The following is a 23,877-nucleotide window of genomic DNA, read 5'->3' as shown; positions in this document are numbered from 1 at the left end:
TAAACCCCTCATGATTTTGTCACAGTCCATATTTCACAGCACAAAGTGAACATCGTCAGCAGTCACTGTCTATAAATGAAACCTTGCAAAACGACAAATGACAAAACTTCCTGGCAAGCCAGCACTGAAACTGCTTACTTTTAAAACTGTAACAGTGTCTCTGCATTATGGAGAATATTATAGAAGAACATTCAAGAGCTATGATGGGGAAAGGCAGTTTTGTTTACACGCATCTTGGCTCACAATAATCCATGCAACTGCCTGGTATTTCCATATCAGTAGTTTCAAATATCTTTTCTTGTCAGGTGCACTATTTTCTTACAGTAAATAAACAAATTTACTCAAATGGTGCTCTAAAAGGAAATGGCAAAAAACACAGATTTCAAACTACAAAAACAAAACGAAGTGAACAAAAAATGTGAAAGAAAGAAAGGAAGGAAGGAAAAATAAGGAAGGAAGGAAATAAAAATAAGGAGTGAAAGAGGGAGGGAGGAAGGGAAGGAAGAGAGGACAACCAAACAAAAACTGCTGTGAATTAAATGTGCCAATGAAAGGCACTTCAGTTCTTCAGGATTCTTAACGAGTCAAGCCACTCTGCGGGTCTGCCTTCATTTTCAATTTTTAAGACTGTACTCTGAAGAATAATTACAGTAATTTCAGCACCTCTGCAAGCCTACAATGCCACAGTGTTGAAAATAATCCAGAACTGAAAAATATACAGAAATACTGGTAACATGAAATGACCATGAGGAAAAGGCTGAAAATAATCTATTTCATTTAAGCTCACGAAAGCCACTGCGTCTCCATGCTAACCTGACAGGATTCAAGAAGGTGCTTTCTGCCACTTCTGTTATTCCTACACACATGGCTCCCTCCTCTGGCCAGCAGAACAGAGTATTGGGTGCAGGGCGTCGGGTGCAGGGCATGCATTCCCTTACTGCTTACAAGAAAAAGGCAAACAAACAAGTTTTATGCTCTCTGGAGTCATTTATTTCTATTTTCAGTCTTATGCTCATTAACGGTGAAAAAAACATCTGTAAATACAGAAAATTCCCAAATTCTTTAAGTCGTGAGCCATCTCTGTTTCTACCTGCAGCAATTCCATAATCTTCAAAGTATTTATAAAATGTACATACTTGCAGACGGAAAACTCATTTTGTGCGTCTATTTTTTAATTTAGCTGACAGCTCAGAAGTCAGTAAAGCACAATGCAGAAATCTGGCAGCGCGTGGCAAGTTGAAGAGGCTGACTGGGATTGCTAACTCTGGAACCCAGTTTTTATTTCCTATGGTTATCTCAAGGGTGTTTACAGTTTCCATTTTGCTGCCTCCGCAGCACTTCAGCTGGGCTGTTTCAGGAAATACGTAAAGGGTGGAGAATCAAACAGACTTCAATAGCAGCTTGTTCATTAAGACATAACGTATTCTGCAATTCCTTTATAACTATTCCTATCACTTAGACCAGAATATAAAAGATTAGTAACAGGATGCACCCGTGGCATTACCTATAGATAGCTGAAATGCAGAGTTTGAATGAAGGCATTTCAGTGCCATGCCATCTGGTATTTTCTTTTAAATGAATCATTTGCTGTGTTTTATTAGGTATCTGCCACCAAACTATCAGACGGGGAAGGAAGCTGCATAAGAAGAAAACAGTACATCTCACAAAGATTTCCTGCACCTTTTCCATTGTTCTCACAATTATTAAGGAGATATGTAGGCTTAGCTAATGAAAGAACACTTGATAACATCACCTGAAAATAAATTCAGATAAGAATTTGCAGAAGAATTGCTCCTAAGCACAGCAGGTTGTTTTGTTCTTGCTGTTGTCTTTTAAATAATTGCTGGCATTTTTTTTGTTTGTTTGTTTTTATCCATTTTTAATTTCCCTCCCCAAAAGGTCTCCTTCCTATTGGCTGTCTCATTTGTTTGATGATGACTGTCCTGCTGTTTTCGTAGCTGCAGGAAAGCATGCGAAATGAAGGAACACTGTTACTACTGTAGAAACTGGAAGTGTTTAAACTTCATTTTCCTAATTTTTCATACAGCATCTTCCAACAGAGAAGTTTAATAATTAAATATCAATAAGTCACATAGCTTTGTATTATTAAAGCCAGGGCATTTTTCTGGTTTGCTTTTTGATAACATATTCCCTTTGTGGTGCCAGTAACCTGATTTTATGCAGCCAGCCAGCTGCAGCACTTTAGAAAGAGAATTATAAAACCCCTCATGGGGAATAATAACATTTATTAGATGAGTATAGATGACGATGACGGTTATCATTATTATTTAGAGAATGCTGTTGCAGCCACCAAGATTTTCAAATTTTGAAATAAAAAAAAAATTCACATAGTTCAATTTTTCATCTGAGACCCAATGTCAGATCCAAGGGCTCTGACTCCACCGTCCACCCCTGGTCAGGAACACGGAGGTCAGAACCCACACACAAATCCCCGTGCCTTATCCACACTGAACGTTACGAAACAGACATTACTGAAAAACTGCAGTGCATAATTTAAAATGATAGCATTTGGGGTACAAAAGGCCATCAGTAATCTGTTAGCCCATAGCCAAACACCACAGAGCTGCTGCTGGCAACCCGAAGGGTTAAGGCCCTGATTTTCTTCTGCATAGGTGGTGCTATTTTAAGCCAATAGTGTGTTTAAATCCACACCAATGAAATCAATACAGCACTGCTCTACTCAAGGTGAGACCAAATAAACCTGTCGGAAGCTTTGAGAAATAGGCTTTGCAGTACTCTTTGAGTGCTAAGTGCCTTTCAGCCCAGAGATCTGTCATTAAATAATCATTAGCCATCACTCATTCTTCCTAAAAAGCTCAACGCCTGAATCTGCTCAGTATCCACGCAGCGTCCGTGCGGCGTGCCATGCTTATGAGCACTTGGGGACGTGCACGCACACCATGCAGCGCTCTTCCTTGCACCCACACACCTGGAGCAGCAGCCTCGTTGCAGCGCCAGTCGTGCCAAATTCAGCCTGCCCCACGCCCAAGCCATGCCTTGCAAGTTGATCACGCGAGCCTTTAGTTTGTTTTGCACCAAAAGGAAAGAAAAACTTGAGCACAGTTATTTCGGGACTTACCAAAAATGCTTTGTGTCTTGGAAAAGCTGTGCAGCATTGCCTAAATCGCAGCCTACTTCAGATTAAAGCTAGCGATAGATGATATTTATTCATTACTTCATGCACCTACAGATTTCTGTTTGGCACCACTGCAACTCTTCTGCTCCTGGAAGCATTGACTTGTGTGCCAGTTATTACTTTATAATGAGGCCATGTGGAACTCGTAAACAAATGGATTCCATCTACCTGCAAATACTGAAATTGCTGTTGTCAGTCATTTTCTATCTGTAGCACACCAACGGAAAACCAAAAAATATTTAAGAAGCTAATTAAATATCTGACAGTGTGTAAAGCAGCAAATTTCTTTCTTGGAACACAGGGTTAACCTATTATCTCTCTGCATTAACCCTATCCCTTCTCACCACTGCACTGTGAGCTGTGTGCTGAAATGTCCCATTTCCTTCCAGACAGCACGGCAACCAATTAGCTACACTCTTCAGCATGCATTTTCACCAACAAGCTCAAGTAAGCAATCAACATCTTACACTAATTTAATTCCACTGAAAGCCACATAGACTCGAATTTTAATAACCTGGGAATAAATTTTACCGTAGCAACATTTGGTTGTTTCATATCACATTTGAAAACCACAATCACACGTTTATGAAGTATTAATTGTCCCCTAACCTCATCGCTTTAATTTTTAAATGGAGCTTTGTGCTGCAGTTTCCAGAAATCCGTATCCCTCTGTGCTACCGCCTACATAAATGAGTCATAAACAAAAGCACTTTAAATGTTCTCGATACCTTTCCAGAATTTTGATCACAATCACTATAACCAGTAATGAGAAAAGTTTTGATGCATAAATGCTGTGCTTTATGAATAAGAGGTACTCTATATTCCCCCATCTGAACAGCAGAGGATCCATTTTGTCTTTATTTTCCACTGCTCTTAGCAGCACGAGGAGAAGCTCCTCGCCCATTTTGTGTTCCCAGAGCTGCAGAATACAGTGAAGTATTCAGTAATAAAAGGAGTGATACAGATAAGAAACCTCAATTGATCAGAACGACGGCAACAAAAAGTGTGTACTGTATGCAGAAAAGCACGTTTCCTAAATGTGCCCATCAGCCTTAGGAAAATTACAGTGACATTTATCTTCTAGCTTTACAAACACAAGGCAACTCCGGGCATCTACATAACTCTGCACTACATTATAAACAGAGCATAATTCCATCGGGCAAACCCAATATTGCAAAACAGATAAAGATTACATTAGCAATGTTTGTATATAAATAAAGTGAGATAGATGTAAACAGAAGAAATCTTTTTCCCAAAGAAGATTTCAGTAAGTTGTTGATTAAGAGTCAATTAAAGAAATTTATTCTCAAGTTTCAGATCACTCTGGACATAGGTAAAACTTCAATAAAACCAGTACAAATCTCAACTTTACATTCTGAAGCATGATTACAATTTTATTGAAAGGAACATAAAACTATTTTACATTATACTCATTTTGAAACCAAATGGTAACTTTTCCTGATGCGTTATAAAAAGATGTTGCTCGTATTGGAAATCAATAGGGAGGCAGAAAAAATTAGATAGCTACGATTTGCCAAGAAATCAATAAGAAATATAGCAATATCAAAATCCACATTCTTAATCTTTTACACACTAAAATCTGACTTTCACATGAACGGAACGGTAAGAATTTACAGGAGAAAACTCGTAAGCTGTTGTTACATGCTTCTGATGCACCTATTATACCCTTTGCCTACAATTTAAGCTACCTTGCTTTTAGCACCGTTCCGATTGTGACTGATCTAAATTCCCACTGCTTAAAGATTATTTTGCAACGATTTAATACATCCTCTAGATGTATTACACACACCCTTACCGACCATCCTGTAACACACAAAGCCCACCTCCCCATTTGTCTCCAGCTGGCCCCTGCTGGGTGCTTTGCATCAGCCCCTGCCGGGAGGGGCGGGAGATGTGCGCGTAGGAAGCTGTGGCTGATGAACAGCACCAAGCTAAGCATCACAGCTTCCAGACAAAACACTTTTTGTTTCTTTTTCCCCTCTCTGAAAAAAATTCAGGGAAATTGAAAGCTTCCAGCAGCATAAGGAAAAGCGTTTAGACTGAGATCAGGGTTATGTTTCACAGTGAATTCTGCCAGCAGCACAACGCACAGGCTAGCGATGACGTGCTTTTCAGCACTGCTTAGGACTGCCATGTAAACCCCCTGAGCACCAACGCTGCTGCTCCCAGGCACCTCCAATCTCACCCAGCTCAGTGCAAGGCAGCACCCAGCTCGCTGCGAGGCAGGACGCAGCTCAGTGCAGGCAGCACCAGGCCCACGGAGCAGAGGGACCCGGCGCTGCCGCGCGGCTCCAGCAACAGCTCTGGTGCTGAATGCAGAACACACTCTATTTGGCTTTCAGTCAATTAAGCTTTAAGCTGTCAGCAAACAAGACTTTTAAGTTAATTTTGAATCACCACAAATCAAGTTGAAGGTTGTGAAAGGGCACTCTCACATGCCGGCATGAAAAAAGGCAGTTTAATTGCCTCTGAATAGCTATTATATGCTGCAATTGGCCTATTGAATCTTAGATGATCTATTTATTTATCAAAGCGCAGAGACTGGTAAAAGAAAGCAACGTACAACCTTTACTTTCTTCCTCTCTGGCTTAAGCAGATAAAATTAAAGTCTTTGCATACACAAGCTACTACTGAACCACTGATTTTTCTGATGAAGTTCAGTATGGGTTACATTATACTTTATTCCTGAATAATTACCGCTGCCCAAAATACAGCTATCTGAAATGTGAAAACAAGTAATTTCCAATACAACAAGTTATTGCTAGTTGGATTTTATTTATATATTTTAAACCTTCTTACAGATTTTTCCACATGCCAGACAGACAAATATTGTTTTAAATTACTAATCTGAAAAATCATCCGTGCAGAAGAAGGTTATAGAAAAAGGCTATACAAAAGTATAAAGCCAGCTGCTATTGAAATGTTAAAAGAAAAACCTTCCACACATCTCAGATCTCTATCTTCACGTAAAATAGTTTAGAGCAGAATGAGGCCAAACAACAAGAGGAACAGGTCTTCAAACTTAAAAACTCTTTTCATCAATCCACTTGCAAAAACTGCAACGCAAATTAAGGAAATGTCATTTTAAAAAAGGTGTCAGTAGGACTAAGTTTAAGACCAGCACTCTCTGATTTTGCTGTGGCTAATCAGATGCTTAGCCATAGAGAAGGTTAAACTGTTTTCTTAACGCAGTGTTTATTTATACATCAAACAGTAAAACCTAGAATTATTAAACGTGAACTTTTTTTTTTTTTTTTTTTAAATAAACTACAAGATTTTTTCAAACAAGAATGGGCCAACTGGCTTCTATTTTCATCGTGTTAAATTATGGAAGATTTTCCTTACTTTCCAACCCTACCCACGGAGCAAGGCAGCCTGGGGAATGCTGCATTCAGGCAGGGGAGGGACTCAAGTCAAACTTCCCCGGGTTAATGGAAAGAGGTATGGAAGGAAACTCCAGCACACCAACATCAGGAGCCTAAAGGTGCACACTGGTTCCCAGTGCTGATTGTTCCAAATGTCAGCCTGGTACCTCTTGGAGCTTTTGTTTCTCACTGCTTCTAACACCCTCTGGCAAGATGCACTGTTTGAAACTGTGATAAAGCTTACAGCTCTCTTTTCCACTGGGTACAGACCCCAGCCAAAACTCCCCATGTTCTATGTTTTTCTTATCACCAGGTCCTGCAAAATATGCACGGAGAGGGTTGGGTGACACATCAAAATTGAAGGGCTATGCGTAACTAAAAAAGGAGAAAAAGATCCATCAATGACGGAAAAAACAGCCCAAACCATTGCTGGAAGAGATGTGCACACAGAAATGATGTGACTAAGATGACACTTCTCATCTCATACCAGTCAAGATGCCGCACTGCTGTATTTCCTCTGTGGCAACGGAAAGACCAGAGTGGCTGCAGGAAAGAGACACATCAGCTAGCCAAAGCTGTCCTGCATTGGGTGCTTCTGCTGGGATATGACCAGAAGAAGATGGTGTGAAATGAAACAACCACTCACTGCATCCAAATGACCAGATGACTTGCTTTGCGGAAGGCAAAGGACAGGGGCTTCTACACTGTATGTTTACAGTTGCAGGCTCTTGCAGTAGTGGATGCCTGTAGCTACTTCTGTGATTTCAACTCGTTTTGAAGTCCAGCATAAGAATTACTTATGGCTGAGACAAAACTTGTTATTTTTGAGGAGGGAAATAGGTCAGAGAAGGTGTTACAGCATGAAAGTCACAACAGCAGTACATAGAGAAAGGGTTATAAATTGATAAAGCGGGGACTTCTGAAAGGACTACCCCAGAACAGCAGTTTTGCTGCATGTTGCTAGGATAACAGGAAGTGTTAAGGCAATATATGACAAGATTAGGCACCAAGTTATCATGAGAAATTTAAAATTTAAGATGCAAAAGGAAACAGAAAAGATTTCCAGGATTTTTAATCCCATCTCCTCAGTCCAAGGACTATTTAAGCAAATGCAACCCAATTTAAATTTAAAAAGTATAGAAGGTTCCTGCAGCTGCTCATCACTCCCTAACTTCCAGAGATACCACCTGCTAGGAGCTGCCCTAATGCTGTCACATACCTGGAAGCAAGCACCTCCTGCAGGAGTGCTGTCACATGCTCCAGCTCTAAGACAAGTTGGCTAAGAACTGTTCCAAAATTGGTGGCCTTCCCACTTCCCAAACACACTGCCCACAGTGAGCAACCCAATGGAGAGCATAAACAAACTGCTGATTTGCTCAGTTGCCTCAATAATCAAAGAAAACCTTGCACGGGTTTAAGCATATTCCCACCACACACTTCAAACACCATTACACCATTACTGGAACAAAAAAGAAAAAGCATGAGAATTACTAAGATTTTGATTGCAATGCTAACTAACATGTTAACTGAATAAAAACAGAAGGAAATCAGGACTCAAGAATACTAGTAAAATAGCATTTTTATATGTGGCTTTTACAACCTGTGCTACATCTGAGAACATCACTCTGGAAAAAAAAAAAATTGACTGCAATAATCTTTCATAAATCTTTAACTGAATTAAAGAAAACATCAAGTTGAAGCACTTCTGCCTAATGTCACTGAGAAAAGACAAGTAGCTGAAAGCATACGAACCAGGTGCAAACGTCAGACTAAGACAACGAGAACTAGTTTTTCCTACATTAATGAAACTTTCCAAAGGAACTACAGCACAAAGGGAGATGGGCAGAGCTGGAAGAAGACATCAGCCACCAGCACAGACAAAACGACTTCAGATGAGTCCAGATCCATGCTCACATAGTAACGCACACTGATAGGCTGACTTTTCACTTCTACCTACAAAACAAGAGTGCAAAAGGACCGATACAGTGAGTTATGCTGCATGAAGGATAGAACACAGTAAGATTTTGCCTGGACTTTCAGAACCAGCTTACAAAGATGACACATTGCAGCTGCTGAGCAAACAGCTGTTCAGCAAAGCACGGCTGCCACGCACATCCAAATGTCTGGAGTTTTCTTTTTTTCCCATCTCCATAGCTCAGAAGATGAATTGAAATGGATGCCTCTCTTTTAGTAGAGGACAAAGATACTTCACAGCACTGCAATCAAAGTATGTAACAGCCCTTCATTTGACTTACCTCCTTCAAATATTTTTATACTAGTTTTGCCAAGGCTCTTATTTTTATATTAACTGTCATTTTAGAAACATCAGTTATTTCTACACCCACAGAACTAAACGCAAAGTGACGTGCTGGTGTGCATCACAGCCACTGCTTGAGCCTGGCAGAACTCTGTAACTGCTCTGTTGTGTGCTTCTGCTATTAATTAGAAGCATGTCTGACACCTCAAACAGATCAGTTCTCTGCAGCACTTCCCTAATGAAGGCATACGGCACTGCCCAGCACTGACAGATGCCATTCAGACAGATGTCCAGCCCATCACCCTCTCACAAAGAACACATTTCTTAATGGTACTTACTGGGTGACATCTGCTTGAATGGCAGATGCCCACATCTCTTCAACTGCACACAGCTTTGGTGAAAAATCCTTGTTCTGCGTGAATTACATTTCTTTACATTTCTTAAACAAAAGCCTTTTTTTTTTTTTTTTTTTTTAAAGTATTTCACCTACAACTTCATGCTTTCTTGTAGACAACCAAAGACAAATTGCAGGAAATTATATTCTTTCTTAATTTTTTATAGATCTGTATGCACATATCTGATTAGACAAACTTCTCAAGGTACTTCAAAATTCCGGTTAGTACACAGAATACTCCATTAACAATTAACATCTGTATGTTAAATAACTGGTGTTTGTGGCATCCACATTCCATTTTTAACTGTAATAGAAAATATAAAGAGAGGTGTGCATTTTTACTTTTTTTCATTAGCATCTGCACGGGATGAAGTTTGCTTTAGATGGTAAAACCTCATTTTTTTCTGGTGTTTTATGTAAGTCAGAGTGCACAGTGTGGTAGGTGGTTTTCTAATGGGTTATTAAATACAAATTAAGTGCATCTTTTATCTCTCTGTGGTGGACTTTAGAGACACACAAAAGTATGTGACGCGGTGAAGGTGCTCAAGTTCGGTCTGCGCTGCCTGAAAGAAACCCAGCGGGAATTTTGTCCAGAGATCGGCTCTTTTGGCACCCACACTGTGCTGAACAGTGGGCTGCTGGCTTGGCTGCTGGGGGTGGCAGATGGTGTCGTTTGTTGTGCACCTCCACCTCACAGCAAACCTTACGGGGAAGGCTGCCAGAGGAGGGGAGGGCAGCACTGGGCAATGGCACCTGTCGCTTCTGCTTTCAAGTCTGGCTCCATCAGCATAAGAGGATGCACAGAAACCACCAAAGCAGTCCAGAGACTCAACACATTAACAAGAGTAAGAAGGGAGCAAAAAAGCAAAACAGAAGCACAGCATATGGCTTAGTAAATGACCGCGCGCTACTTTTGGTAAACAAATGAAATATTTTTCTTCTGTTACAATGGAAGTCTTCGAGCTAAAAAGAGTAATAGCAAAAAATAATATATCAACTAGGAACTAAATTAAAACTACTTAAAATAGTTTGACTGTACCAACATCAGAACATCTAGAAACTGGGGGTAAAATAGTTATTACCCAAAATATGGGAAAACACTGGAAATTCAACATTTCTGCAAATGTTGTGCTAAGATACAATACAAAAACCATGACTGCAAATTGCTGAACCTTCAACATAACACAGACAACATACTGTTGGTGCCTTCAGAGTCATTCTTAGTTTTAGAATATGAGATAAACTAACAATACTCCTTGCTTCTGATGTTACCAGCTAATGGATAATTATTGCCTAACAAATACTACTCGTTACATGAGAAAATAGGTTTCGTAGTACTACAGGAAGTTATTCAAAAGATTAAGCTTTCAAGTTAGCAAACATTATCAGTAACACTCCCTGCTTTTCTTCTCCGTACGACCTGCTGCGTGTGAACTGCTGTCACTGCTGCAGCTCTGCTGGTGTACTGGAAATTACAACCTGCACAAGATGCACAAAGCATTCTTGGCTGGGGCTCCCTTGGCCACGTGGCTAAACAAGGAGCATGCTGATCTCCTCTGTTCCGCCCTAGGACCTACTATAACATCACAACAGCAGGTAGGAGGAAATGGTGCTTCACATACAGTGCTTCTGCAAAAAGGAGCCTAAAAAAAGCAGTGCTCGCTGCGCTGCCCTTGGAAGCACAACTGCCAGACCCCTTGCAGAGCCCAGAGCTAAGGATGCATAGGTCTAACACAGCAGCTTGCTTCAGACTTGAAGGCACCAAGACAACCCTCATTGGACCAGGGCACACATATTTTCATAAATTTAGATTTTTTTTTCTGAAACTTTCTTAGACAAATAATAATCCTTATTTCCGTATTTAAAGCAGTCTCCATCATCTACCTTCCAGCTTTTTGGAATATCAGATCCTTTGGAATAAATTCCGTTTCAATTCAGTTTTTATGTAGAGGAATACCAACCCGGAATAATAGGTCTGACAAGAGTTTACCCAGCTTTGTCAATTATCAGGCCTCCTGTTGGAATCTCACCCTTTCACAACAAGGCAGCTGAGGGCAACTATCAGTGCTATCATTGTCATCCCGTAGCAGCTCCAGGAGTTGTCTCAGAAGCCTTTGCCCCAAGCTTCCCTACCACCTACAGCTTGTTTTGAATAGTTCCTAGAAACAAAGCCAAAAAAATCCCCCCGTTCGTGTAATCGACCCAATTAGAGGGCACAAAATCTTTTTCCTACTGTAGGGAACCTACTTTAGCTAGATTATCCCCCCCAAACTGTGCAATTCTGTGATGGTCTCTAGCCACCCAAGCCCCTTTCCCTGGAAGCAGTGCATATTGTATTCAGCTCAATGGAATCTCCCAGCATTACATTCACATTGCTACCAGAAGCCTCAAAGTTCACCGAGCGCTGCTTAGCTTGCTGCTGTGTGAAGCCCAGCTCAGTCACAAATGTAATGCACCACTGTATTTCTGCAAGCCTTTAAGCTATAAAACCAAGGCAGTAGTACTTCTGTAATCTCTGCAGCTGTGGTGATGGTACATGATATCTAGACTTCATGAAAGAGGGGAAAAATGTTTAACAAATTAATATTTAATTAGTACCAGGAAAGGGTTTGTGCTTTGCAAGCATCACTGTCAATGCCAATCCGAGCAAAGTCATTGCTACAAAAAGAAACTGCTGTGGAAAAATTCCCCATTTTGCAATGCCAAAGCCCCCACTCATTCCAGAAGTCACAGCCTGGTTGGGGTGGGAAGGGTCCTCAAGTTTCCCCTGCCCCAGCAAGGTCCCGAGAGCTGTGCCAGCCCCACATGCAGGGCGTGGGGAAGTACTGCTGATTAGGTGCAAGAGCAATCCATAGAAGATTTAGAATATATGCCTTACTGTGTCCCAATACATTATTTATGTCCAGCACTAAGGCAATACTGCACAGCTCAGAGGCACACACTACCGCAACCTAAAAGTTACTTCCTTGAAGGCCTTCATTTGAACATGGGAAACTCACTGAATTCCTAAAGAGTCTATCTGCACTGTTACACCATTTTCTATGCTAGTAAATAAATCTGTCAGCAGAGGTACTGAGGCGCCACAACAGTGCCTTTTTCACAGCACTGGTGACATCTGACCCTTTATCTCTGTTATGTGCTCAGCAGTGTGTTTGTTTTATTATCCCTGCAGATGCTGCTGTGTGGGTTCCAGGCACACCTCAAATGCAGACAGTCACATCTTCAAACACGTAACAGCACTGTGTTTATTCTTCCTTATTTCCTTTATTTACTGATTTAAAAACAGATCTATACTTCTAAAAAAAAAAAAAAAAAAAAAAAAGGCTAGATGATATCTTAGAGCCTAAAATGAGGTTAGCAACTAAGATTAAAATTACAAGGCAATAAAAGATATTAAATACGAAATATATTTTGAAGAAGTTCAGTCAATGAAATCAGAAGATTCTCCACCCAAGTAGCAAAAAAACAAACCAAAACAAAACAAAAAAACACTACTGTTCTAATGTGAATGATTTAAGCAAGATATTTGCTCTAGGTTTAGTTATCCAGAAGAGCCTTGTAGGCATTAAAGATAACAGCTTGGAAGCCTGTTCTTGCATGTCTTTTCAGTACATCTGAACAACAACATTCAGTTTCCCATATAACTCCTGCTTGTGTGTTGTTAAATGCCTGACAGGCACTGTGGTGCTGTTTCCCAGAAATAGGCTTCAGTGCTTTTCAGCAAGCTAAGCTAAACTGCTTTAATCTCTAAAAGGACCAATGTGGAAGTGATCCTTTTAAAAAATTATTTGAAGGAATGAGAGCATTTGGTGAATACCAATTTGAATTGGAAAAAAATCCTGTTGACCACTGCACACTGGTATTACTTTGTGCAGTCAATCAATAAGTATTAGCTCTAAAAGGACCACTATAGAAAGAAGCTGCATCATGTTTAAAGATGACAAGGTAAGCTTCAAACTGTTTGAATTAATTTTTTTATGTATTCTACAAACACTAAACTGATTGCATTCAATTGTAGATAGAAATTTTGTATTTACTCAGAACACAGCTTTTAAAGCTCAATCGCTTTGATCAGGAATGGCAGGGAGCAGGGAAACGCACATCATTTGGAACTGCCTCCAATAAAGTGGCCCATTTTCCATCTTTCCCCTGAAAAATACATAGGGCATCAAAGGGGAATGAGGGAATGATACAACTCATGCCTATAGATGTATTCTATAGTTGGTAATACTGCTGTTACTGAGGCTTCCAGAAGAGGAACCAGTTGGCCGCTGACAGACATGGGACCAAGTAGATGCTACTTTTCTCAAAAAAACACAATGTAATGGATATCTTGTGAAAAGCATTTCAGGGTACTATAAGCCCTTTCACAAATTCCCGTTCTTTATTTCCATTTTTTCAGCCTCTATCCATTGCTGTTTTTGACAATTCCCACATATTCCCCCAGACCCTACAAGCATCTCCAGCACTCTTCCTCCCTCACAGCTCTTTCAAGCCTTCTCCAAACAGCCTGTGTTAATACTCTGTGCTCCAAACAGTCTACTCCTCAACCAGCAGGAATCTTGTCTCAGTCACCTTCAGCCAGAGACTTGACCCAAAACTCCATCTGGCATACTAACAGTCTTCTGGTCAATACGAATAGTTTTCCTTCTGACTTTCACAAAAATCTATAAAAAGCTCAGACAACATAGTCTGAGCTGACAGAACAGCACAGCTCTTGCGCTCTATAATCTGTGCTATGCTATGCCAAAATACATACTGCAGTCATTCAAATTCTGAAGGTACTGATACTGAGCATACGAGTATTTTCCCCACGATGCTGCACAGACAAGCATGAACAAAAGAATCAAAAGAGAACTGTTGTAATTAAATGTTTGTTTTTGTATGGCCTGTCATTTCAGAACATGCCTTGAGGGGCCGGAATTCTCAACCATCCATCAGTCTACAGAAACATACAGCAACGGTAAAAAGCTGTATTAGTCTTTTAGAACCAAAACATACTTGAACTCCATGTATGACACACTAACAGCATTTACTCACTGAAAGAAAACACAATTCAGTGAAGTGGATTACGATGGCAGCACCTCTGCATCAGTCTTTTCACCACGGTAAATCATTTAAGAAGTAACAATAAAGAATCAAACCTAAGAGCTAAGTATGTCAGCTGCAGGCAGACAACAAAGCTCAAAACACACTGAAGAATATTTGTTTCAGAAGCAATGCAGTAAAAAGACAGTAGTTAGAGTTAAGCATATGTTTCATTTTCACATGAGAAGTATGGAAAGTCAGAAAGAAAGTGTTCCATCTCTTTTGCACTGAACTCAATAAGTAAAAAAAAAAAAAGAAATACGTTTTGTTAGGCTCACCAGCTGTGATGTCGTCATCCACTAGATCATGCTCTTCCTCCTGAACTTTTGCCTCTGTTCCCAATGAATCTGGGCTTGCAGTAGCAGTTTGAATGGCTTCCGTGGTAACTCCAGCTGAAAAAATAACAGCCAAACACCCATAAGAAGTCAAAATGGTTTTCTCAGACAACAACCCTACACTAGGGAAAAATAAAATTATCTTCTGTTGCAATGTAGCACTACGAAATGCAGATAAAGCAAAGATAAACTATTTTCTGACTTCCTATAATACAAACCTTTCCTTTATAAACGTTCTCCACAGTGTAGACATCTCATATTTCCTTTTTACCTTCTAACATGATTAAAACAATCAAAAGAAAGACACAACATCCTCTTTAGCCATAAAACTGACTTCAGCAGAACTTCTCGCACATCTATTAATCCTGCATCTCTCCCACCAAAAAACAGCTCTTTCCATGTCACTTTCAGAGTACATTCCCTCATCTGAGCCATTCTGCATAACTTGGTTGTGATGTACGAGTTAATTGCTCTTGCAAATTGTGGTATGGACACTAAGTCATGCCGTGTAACATCACAGGAGGCTATCATTCATCGGTGTACTGTGCCCAGCTTTCACCTTTATGAGCCCCTGCCCAGACCTTACTGCAATTCCATCAAGGCACTATCAAAAGAAGCGTTTTGCTAAGAGTGAAAAAGCACAGCCTCACAAATAGTGTTCCCAAAGAGCTTTAGGAAAGCTGAAGGAGCAGACTGAAGAGAGCCCAGATAAGATTTCTTTCCTCCTGATGTATCCTTTATGTCAGCTATCAAAAATCTTATTATATGAAGAGATTGCTGCTTTCCTGATTGTGGCATTAGGCTTGCCATCTATAGAGGCATTAAGATCCCATTAAAAAAGGACTACAGCCCTTTGTCAGCACCAGCCAAGCTTCAGAAAGAAATAAATCTGGAATGCCTTTCCCTTTGCTACCCCAGACTGTCAACTAGCACAGGGTGACCAAGTCCTGCCTATTCCCTTGCTGCTCCTCTGCCATTTGTTCAGCATCCTTATGAAAAATAAAATAACAAACACACACATTTCTTCAGTTTGGAGCAGTTTCGATGTGATAAACAACTCGTCCTCCCCAGATGTAAAAATATGGTTTATAAGTGAAAATACAATAGTTCTTAATAAACTACATGGAGAGGAGCACTCTCAGGGGTTTGATCATGGCTGTCTCCCAGCATGTTTTTTTCAGCTCCCGTAAGGACCTGGTAGTTCCAGCACTGCACTGTCAAAATGCTTTTTGGATGGGCCAAAGCACAACACCTTGGATTTGTTTAGAATCATTGAATAATCAAAAAGCTGGAAAAGACCTCAAAGATCATGAAAAGCCCAACTGTCAGCCCATCCCCACCATGCCCACTAAACCATGTCCCTTAGTTCCCACATCACCTCTTTCACTGCATTTTATCCTCAGGTTGAAGAGAAGCAGCTGAGCTTTCACGTTAGATGTGCTACACCTAAAGAGCTTAGCAAGACCAGTGATAATAGAATGAAAAGACAGAAATGTTTTTGCACGAGTTGGTTCTAAGAACAGGATATGAAATATTACAATTTACAATTACAATTTTACATAATTAAAATTAAAACCTAAGCACAAATTATTCAATCTGAATGATTCTCAAAAAATAAAAAAAGTGGGGGGAGGAAGATATCAATCACACAGAAAATCAGGCAATAGTTGTACATTATCACTTCCTCTAAATGAAAATCCAGCAAGAAAGGATATGTTTTCCTATACACAATTACCTTCTACATAATTCACCAAAATGTCTCAGAAACATGATTTGGAAATGAAAAGGTCAGAAAGAAAGTGCGTGTATGAAACATAAGCCTGCTGACACATTAGAAAACACTGGAAAATTAACAGTGGGATGGAGCAAATCCTCAGCAGTTTGTGGATGACACCAAGCTTTGGTGCTTTTGGCAGGCCCAAGGGTGACAGGATGCCATCCAGAGAGACCTGGACAGGCTGAGCGGTGCCTGTGAGAGGTTCTACAAAGCCAAACGCAAGGAGTGCACCTGGGCTGTGGCAACCTGCACCCTCAGTACAAGCTGGGGGATGCAAGGATGGAGCACAGCCCTGCCGAAAAGGACGCGAGGCGCTGCTGGACGGCAGCTGGGTACGAGCCAGCAGTGTCACCTCACAGCCCAGAAAGCCAACCGTGTCCCGGGCTGCATCCGCAGCAGCGTGGCCGGCAGGGCGAGGGGGGATGCGCCCCTCTGCTCCGAGCTGTGAGACCTCACCTGGAGTGCCGTGTCCAGATGGGGAGTGCTCAGCGCAGGAGGGACGTGGGCCTGACAGAGCGCATCCAGAGGAGGGCTGCAGAAGTGGTGCCAGGGATGGAACAGCTCCCCTGTGAGGACAGGCTGAGAGCAGGGAGGAGAGAAGGCTCCAGGGAGACCTGAGAGCAGCCATTCAAAAATCAAAAGGGGGGCTTTAAGAAATAAGGAGACAGATTCTTTAGCAGGGTCTGCCGTGACAAGACAAGTGGGAATAGTTTCAAACTAAAGGCAGGGAGATTTAAATTGGATACAAAGAAGAAGTTATCAATAATATAGGCAGTGAGACTCTGGCACAGGCTGCACAGAGAGGTGATGGTGCCCCATCCCTGCAGACAGCTGAGGTCGGGCTGGATGGGCTCTGAGCACTGCTGGGGCTGTGGATGCTCCTGTGCACTGCAGGGAGTGCGACCTGATGACTTCTAAAAGTTCCTTCCAACTCAAATGATTCCATGACTCTATGATTACAGTTCATCATTTACTGTAGCATCATAAACTGATTATTCTATTACTACACCAAAATAGCGCCGTGCAAATCTGTTTCATTTACTCCTTTGTGCTCGGCAAAGTAAGAATTTGCAGGAGCAGAGTGACCAACCATGTGGATATACAGCAGTCTTTGAGGTCTGATCGCAGTGTCCTTACTAACTGAAAACTCCCATTTAAATCAACTGAAGCTCAATTATGTTTTACTCAGTTAATCTTAAGTAAAACTTCCTTACAGAGATATACATTTACCAGAAATATATTAATAAGAGTGACAACACCATATTTGTTGTAGACTTATCATGCTTATTTTTGTTATCAGAATGCGTTATGATCAAAGCAAAGAAATTTAGAAACACATTCTTGAACTGTTCTCCCTTGAATTTCACGTTGCCACATTGTTTAAGATTTCCACTTTACAAGAAGTAATAATTTGATGAAGACGTTAGGTTTAACAATATGGGAAGCACCAGCAGCATCCAGACCTAATTTTTAGGCAGCATTCACTGGCAGCAGATTCCTGCCTGGAATTAATTCAGTACGCAGCACCCGATCGATCTGGCAGCTCCCAGTGCACACTGCCTGCCTGCCTGCAGCATGCACACAAAGGGCACGGCCAGATAACCTTTTGCTTTCCATTAAAGACATAGGAACCATTTTTGTATCTGCAGTAACACCACGTATTTTAAAACACATCAGGCTCTGCACTGCTGGGTGGGCAGACTTCATGCTGGAACATTCAGGGGTTCCACTGCATGGGGCTCATGAAACACCTGCCTCAGCATTTTTAGAAGACACTACACTGAACAACAGAAAAATAAATTAATAGGAACACAACATTCAGCAACGAAATCTGTTAGAAAAGAAAAAAAAAAAATCATTTGCAGAATCCATCTTGCATTGAGGAAGTCTTTGCTCTTCAAAATAAGCAGGTAACAGAGGTGACATTTTTCCCTTTTTGAACTGAGCACTGTTCCTCATGGAGAATGCACTACAGACTGCAGAAACAATCACATGTGAAAACAAGGAGCAGGTAAAGGCTACGTGACAACCCTAGCAGACAGAACATGAAGCTTCCAAAGCTTCCCTTCATGTGCAAGGCTGACAATATCAATGGCTAAACCAACTCAACACTTTCAAATCATGACGCCACATTCATTTCACCCATTTCATGTTCATAACGCACAGCTTAACAGCTGAATATAAAGACTACAAATATAACATGTACGTTAACATATCTATGATGTAATTATATGTAAAAGTAAAGGGTTACACGACTAGCTCAACAAACATGCTCTGGATTGAGAATAAATAATGCAGTGTTTCCCCTTTGTTTTTATTCATCAAAAAGTTTGGCTGGAAATGAGAAATTGATATGAAATAGCAATTAAGAAGGAATTTTTAAGAAGGAATCCACCTGACCCTGCTGCCCATCCTTTAAAGCCATAATTCCCTCAGCTGGCTGCTCAGAAACAAGGAAGGGATAATACACATGATACAAATTGCTGATCTCTCTGTTAAGAGCTACCTGCAATTGCACTCCTGCACAATCACTACACAAAGTGATCAGGAAATGAGCACACCTCCAAGCACCGATTACATTTCTGCTCCTAAGTTGCACTATTCAGTGTGCTCTGGGACATCAGCCAACACTACTGAGTTCCTCAAAATTCAAAACCAGGTATGGGAATAAAACCTGCATAAGCGTACAGTTTTCCCCATTAAATGGCAACATGATTCAGACACAAGCTCAAAGAATTTGTATTTCCATGGTTCACAGTGCTCTCTCCCGCATCAGTTAAAAGATTATTAGAATATAATCCAGTGCAAATTTGCATTGCTGCTTTCCACACATCAAGGAGTTGAGAGACACGCACATCCAGTAGATCTCAGCGAGCACAGTCCTGCCCCCAGCTCCTCTTGGGATATGTGCAGGTATACAAATGGAGAGATCTCACCTTTTTTGCTAACACTGCACTCCTGAGACATTCAAGAGCCAATTGAATGCATATGGCTAAAGATACCAGCACCAAGCTTCTATTAGTTTGTTCCACTTATAAAGCAACCGGCCATGTCAAAGAAAAGCACTTTCTCCACATCACACATACAAGAACTCTCATAATGTACTAAGATGGGCTGGAGGGAAATGTGCTGATAGTATTCTATGCCTCCCTAGTAAGTCAGGACATGGGAAGACATGGAGGATGAAGGAGGTAGAGCAGTATTTCTTGAACTGTACCATATTCCTTCTGCTTGTTTTCCAGCACTAAGCCATGTTTTTCAGAAACTCATCACGTCCATTTGGGCCGTTCCAAGTTATTTTTATCCCCTTGATCCCTCCCCATATCTTTCAAAACAAGGAATCAACTTATATCACGTGTTGTACTGTAACTAAGGGAACATCTGTACACTTTGCCTACAAAAGCAAGCTCTGCAGCTCCTCATTAATTTCATTACTCCAGTCTGATATCACAATCACTGCTCTTCCTCAGGGTGCCAGCACCTCTGTGGATGCTCACACGGCTGGTACTGCTGCACAACAGCCTTCCAACCCTGCCATTCAGAACCACAAACTCAGGCATAATTCCAATGTGCTAATCATTATGTATTCTATACGTTTTCTGTATCACTGCTTTCAATACTGAGCGCTTGCACTCAAGTCATTCATTCACCCACACTCCTCATCTGATTTCTCCCTACTTTTTCCTTTTGTAAATCTTGTTTGCTCTGATAGCTAAGTGCATTCTAATCTAGTGTTAAAACAAATGCTATGTTTTGATCTGCTAATAACTAAAAAAATGCCAAAGTATTGCTGTATGTATTCATGCTGTGTGTATTGAACACGTACAGGAAATTAGCTTTTCTTTTTCCTACCAGCCCATCTTTGGCAGTTGCTGTACACACACATACCATGCCTACAGCCTGAGCACAGGCACAAGAGCGGAACTAAACATTCTGCTTCCAGCTATGCACATGTGGAACACAACATGCTCTTCTCAGTCTTCCACACAGCAGAGTTTACGTAATGAGAAGAACCCCAAATAGAGAATGCTGGGGTTAGTGTGACTTTGATTAAGTGGTAATTCCTGATTTGGAAGCAGGGGCCCTACAAAGTGCCTTACATACACTTCAACAGCCCATAACCTTGCTCCTAACACAGTCATTCTGTTTCACTGCAGAGAAATCAGCACTCACTAACAGCTGCTACAGCAGCTACTGTGAGACTGAAGGGCAACTAAAGCTATACTCCACAAACTGAGCACAAGCAGTCTCGCCAGAAGAGCAATTAAAAAATAAATCCAAACATTCAGAACAGCACCAATCTCCACCGGTTTGAACGGAGGCTCTTTGGCAGTATGTACAGCACACTCCCACTCCTTGCTGATGGCCTGGCTGCACATCTGGCTGAGCAGCAACACCCTTGTAAGGCAAAGGCTGCATGCCTAAAGGCTGCAATAAACAGCAGCTCTGCCTCAGCACCACCTGAACATACCGCATCCCATGAAATTTATGCATTCAATTTAGATTTAATAAGATTATTACACATTTCTCTAAAATCAATTGTGCTTGATAGAGATCCTTCCCTGAATAGAAGCTACATCCTTCAGTGGAAGAATCACAGTTAAGGAAAATGAACGTGTACTACTTTACTTTTAAGGCAACATTCTCATTCACAAAAATACATTTATATTTTTACTGCTTTCTTACAAATGGCAGATGTGTTTGTACATCATTCTGGAAAGGAAAGACTATGGACAGTTAAGTGAATGGTGTACTGCGTGATGCTGACTGACCTTGCAATAATACATTCTTAGAGTTTGCACAATCTCTGCTTTAATAAGAGTGAACAGTATGAAAATAGCTGGAGATGTATCTTTGGAGAAAAATGTAACAGATTAAACAGTGGTCCGTGGTGGTTTAATTTATGTGAAGAAGAAATATTATATAATGTACCAGTGCATTATTGCAAGATGTTTGTACACAATCATGGTCAGAAGCCTGATGTTTTGGTAAATACATATGTTTCATGGTTCAAAGTACACAGGAGACCCGTGTCCTTGATAACATTAGATCTTGTTAAAATCCTTCTCTGCCCACGAGCCAAGTGTTCCAAGTATGGTCAATCATTCAGAACTACACATGACTTTCATAGGCTGCAGGAGATGTACTTAAAAGAAGTTCCCTTTATCATTTCACCTACAAGTGGAACATTTCAACTGGCAGTATTTTGTCAAAAGGGATCAGCTGTTATTTAAAATTAATTCAGTCAGATTCATCAGGAAATCAAAACGCAACTTGTCTCAGTTTTAAGGGTTTTTGTTTGTTTTTTAATTTGTACTTCAGTAATTCATTTGATTTCTTCAGAAAATGCCTTTACCCAACAAAAAAAGAAATGAGGACATGAAGATGCCAAAAAACTAGTTACAAAAACCAGTGCTTTCTCTTACAAACATATTAAACAACCAAAATAGTTAGAGAATCGCATTTGCAGCAGTATTTTAAATTATCTTTTAGTAAATATGCAAAGAAAGGAGACCTAGCAAATAATAAGGTGGTTGTGTTAACACACATGACATCAGGAAAGGGGAAAGAAACATATAGAGAAAAATAGAAAAGGGAAGAGTACGTGATTCAAAGGAGCTGGAAACAGCACATCTAATCTGGCATTTCAATAATCAAAGTCAAGTCAGGAGGATGGTGTGAACAATGGTGTGAAATTACCAAAAAGGGACTGCAGAAAGCTGGAGGAAATGACTTACTGCTACACGCGTTTTATAAATTGCAGGAGAGATTAGAAAGGAACAGCTCTCATTCTTTATATACTTCTAGTACAGTTTAAGAAATCTTAGCAGAACATTGCAAGATGCGTCTTTCACACCCACTCTTCAAAATGAGCTTAACCTTCTAATGCCCTAAAGTCCATTAACTTCCAGTTTTAGACTTTTGTGAATGTGATAAGGCAGAAAAATGTTCCGCATTTCAAAGCGAAATACTGTAATCTTATGTTCACCACCATAAATTACTGCCTAATGAATCCTTGATAACTGCAGAGCCATCTTCACCCAGAATCTCCCTGCAGCCTGAGTAACCATTGGTTCTGAACACTCAATGAGGCAAGAGTTGTACCAAATGTCCAACATACAGTGAAGGTCAACTCCTACACGCGGCTGCATTAGTTCCTTTCAGAACCCTTCTATGCTTTGGGGATGCCAAAGAATCCCTTCATAACCATTTCTATAATCTTAAACTCTTTGGTAATTATGCCAGCCTTTTCCAAAGTAGGTTTCTTCTCTGAAATCTCCAAACTACAGCCCTACCCCTCAATACTAGGGAAAGCCTTTGCAAAAGACTCTGCATTCCTAGTGAAATGCACTGAATGCTCTATTTATCTAATCAACATTAGGGATCCCAAGCAATTTCATGACTACCAAATTCGAAAATTTCCAGAAATTTTCATGCATAACTCAAATGCCTCTTTCCCTAAGTTGGCAGAACTGCTAACAAATTGGTTTATGGCATTCCTTTTTCCCCCTTTATCAATCAGTGGAGTTATTTTACCATTAGTCACACAATTACTTACGTGATATGACACTGTCAATGTACTGTGGCAAATATGGAGCCCAAGCGTCAATGGTCTCCTTCCGGCCTGCCTGTTCAATCCTCCTCAGTTCTGCTAGCAGCAGGGCCTGGGCAGCTTCTCGTACCTATACATCAACCGAAACATCACAGAAACTCAATCATGAAATATTTATCAATATGCTATCAGTACAATTTAGCTACCACGACAAAAAGAATCACTTAAAAGAAAGAAAAAAAGAAAAGAAAAAAAAAAACTTGTATAAAAAACTAAATGTAGTTTTTAGAAAACTCACATTTTTTCCTGCTCCTTTCCAACTTAAGTACAGAAACAACATGGCCACAAACAGGACAACCCCCAACTATGGTGACTCCCAACACAGGACATAACAGAGTCATAGGCACTGTGAGAAAACCTTCCCCAGCAAAGAGGCTACTTTACATCCCCACAAGTGAACAGAAAGTGAGGTTTACCACTGGAAGAAATAAGGTGGCTCACATTACATCAAGTAAAATGGTTATTGCCAGTCACAGTAGCACTGATGCACTAAAATATCACCAAAATTTGAATTTTCTAGAAACAACTTGTGATCAGCCTTCTTTCTAACAAAAGTTGTCCAGAATTCCAAGATATGCAGCGAATAAATAATTTTTCTAATATCGAAGCTGGATGTTGGAATACCATAGCAGAACAAAAATCCCCAAGGAACAGCTTTCAAATGAAATAATCTCATTTGTGTGCAGTGTGGAAGAAAGGGCAATGTATACACACAAAGAAGTTATGCAACTCGATCAAGGTAAGACAGAAAACCGTGGGCAAGCAGGGATCAGCAGAACGCTAGCTTGACACCTCAGGATATCCTGAAAACGGACTCCTACTGCTTACAAATCCTAATTAGTTTCAAAGCAATTATCCTCTCAGAAAACC

The 23,877-nt window shown here is 40.6% G+C and overlaps 1 protein-coding gene across 3 annotated transcripts in view; it reads right to left on the bottom strand.

Annotated features, from left to right (window-relative positions):
- The window catches only part of WDR7 (WD repeat domain 7), a 110,947-nt gene that overhangs the window by 51,655 nt on the left and 35,415 nt on the right, over positions 1-23,877 (bottom strand). For all 3 annotated transcript variants that reach the window (XM_052670023.1, XM_052670026.1, XM_052670025.1), the window contains 2 exons: positions 22,954-23,077; positions 14,561-14,674 (listed from right to left, as the gene is read on the bottom strand). In XM_052670023.1, coding sequence (XP_052525983.1) covers positions 14,561-14,674; positions 22,954-23,077 — 238 coding nt within the window. The remainder of the gene's footprint in view (positions 1-14,560; positions 14,675-22,953; positions 23,078-23,877) is intronic.

The sequence above is a fragment of the Tympanuchus pallidicinctus genome, unplaced genomic scaffold (genome assembly GCF_026119805.1).
Source record: "Tympanuchus pallidicinctus isolate F22 unplaced genomic scaffold, pur_lepc_1.0 scaffold9, whole genome shotgun sequence".
Lineage (NCBI taxonomy): Eukaryota > Metazoa > Chordata > Aves > Galliformes > Phasianidae > Tympanuchus > Tympanuchus pallidicinctus.
The sequence above is the reverse complement of the archived record's forward strand: the minus strand, read 5'-3'. Positions and strand labels throughout refer to the sequence as shown.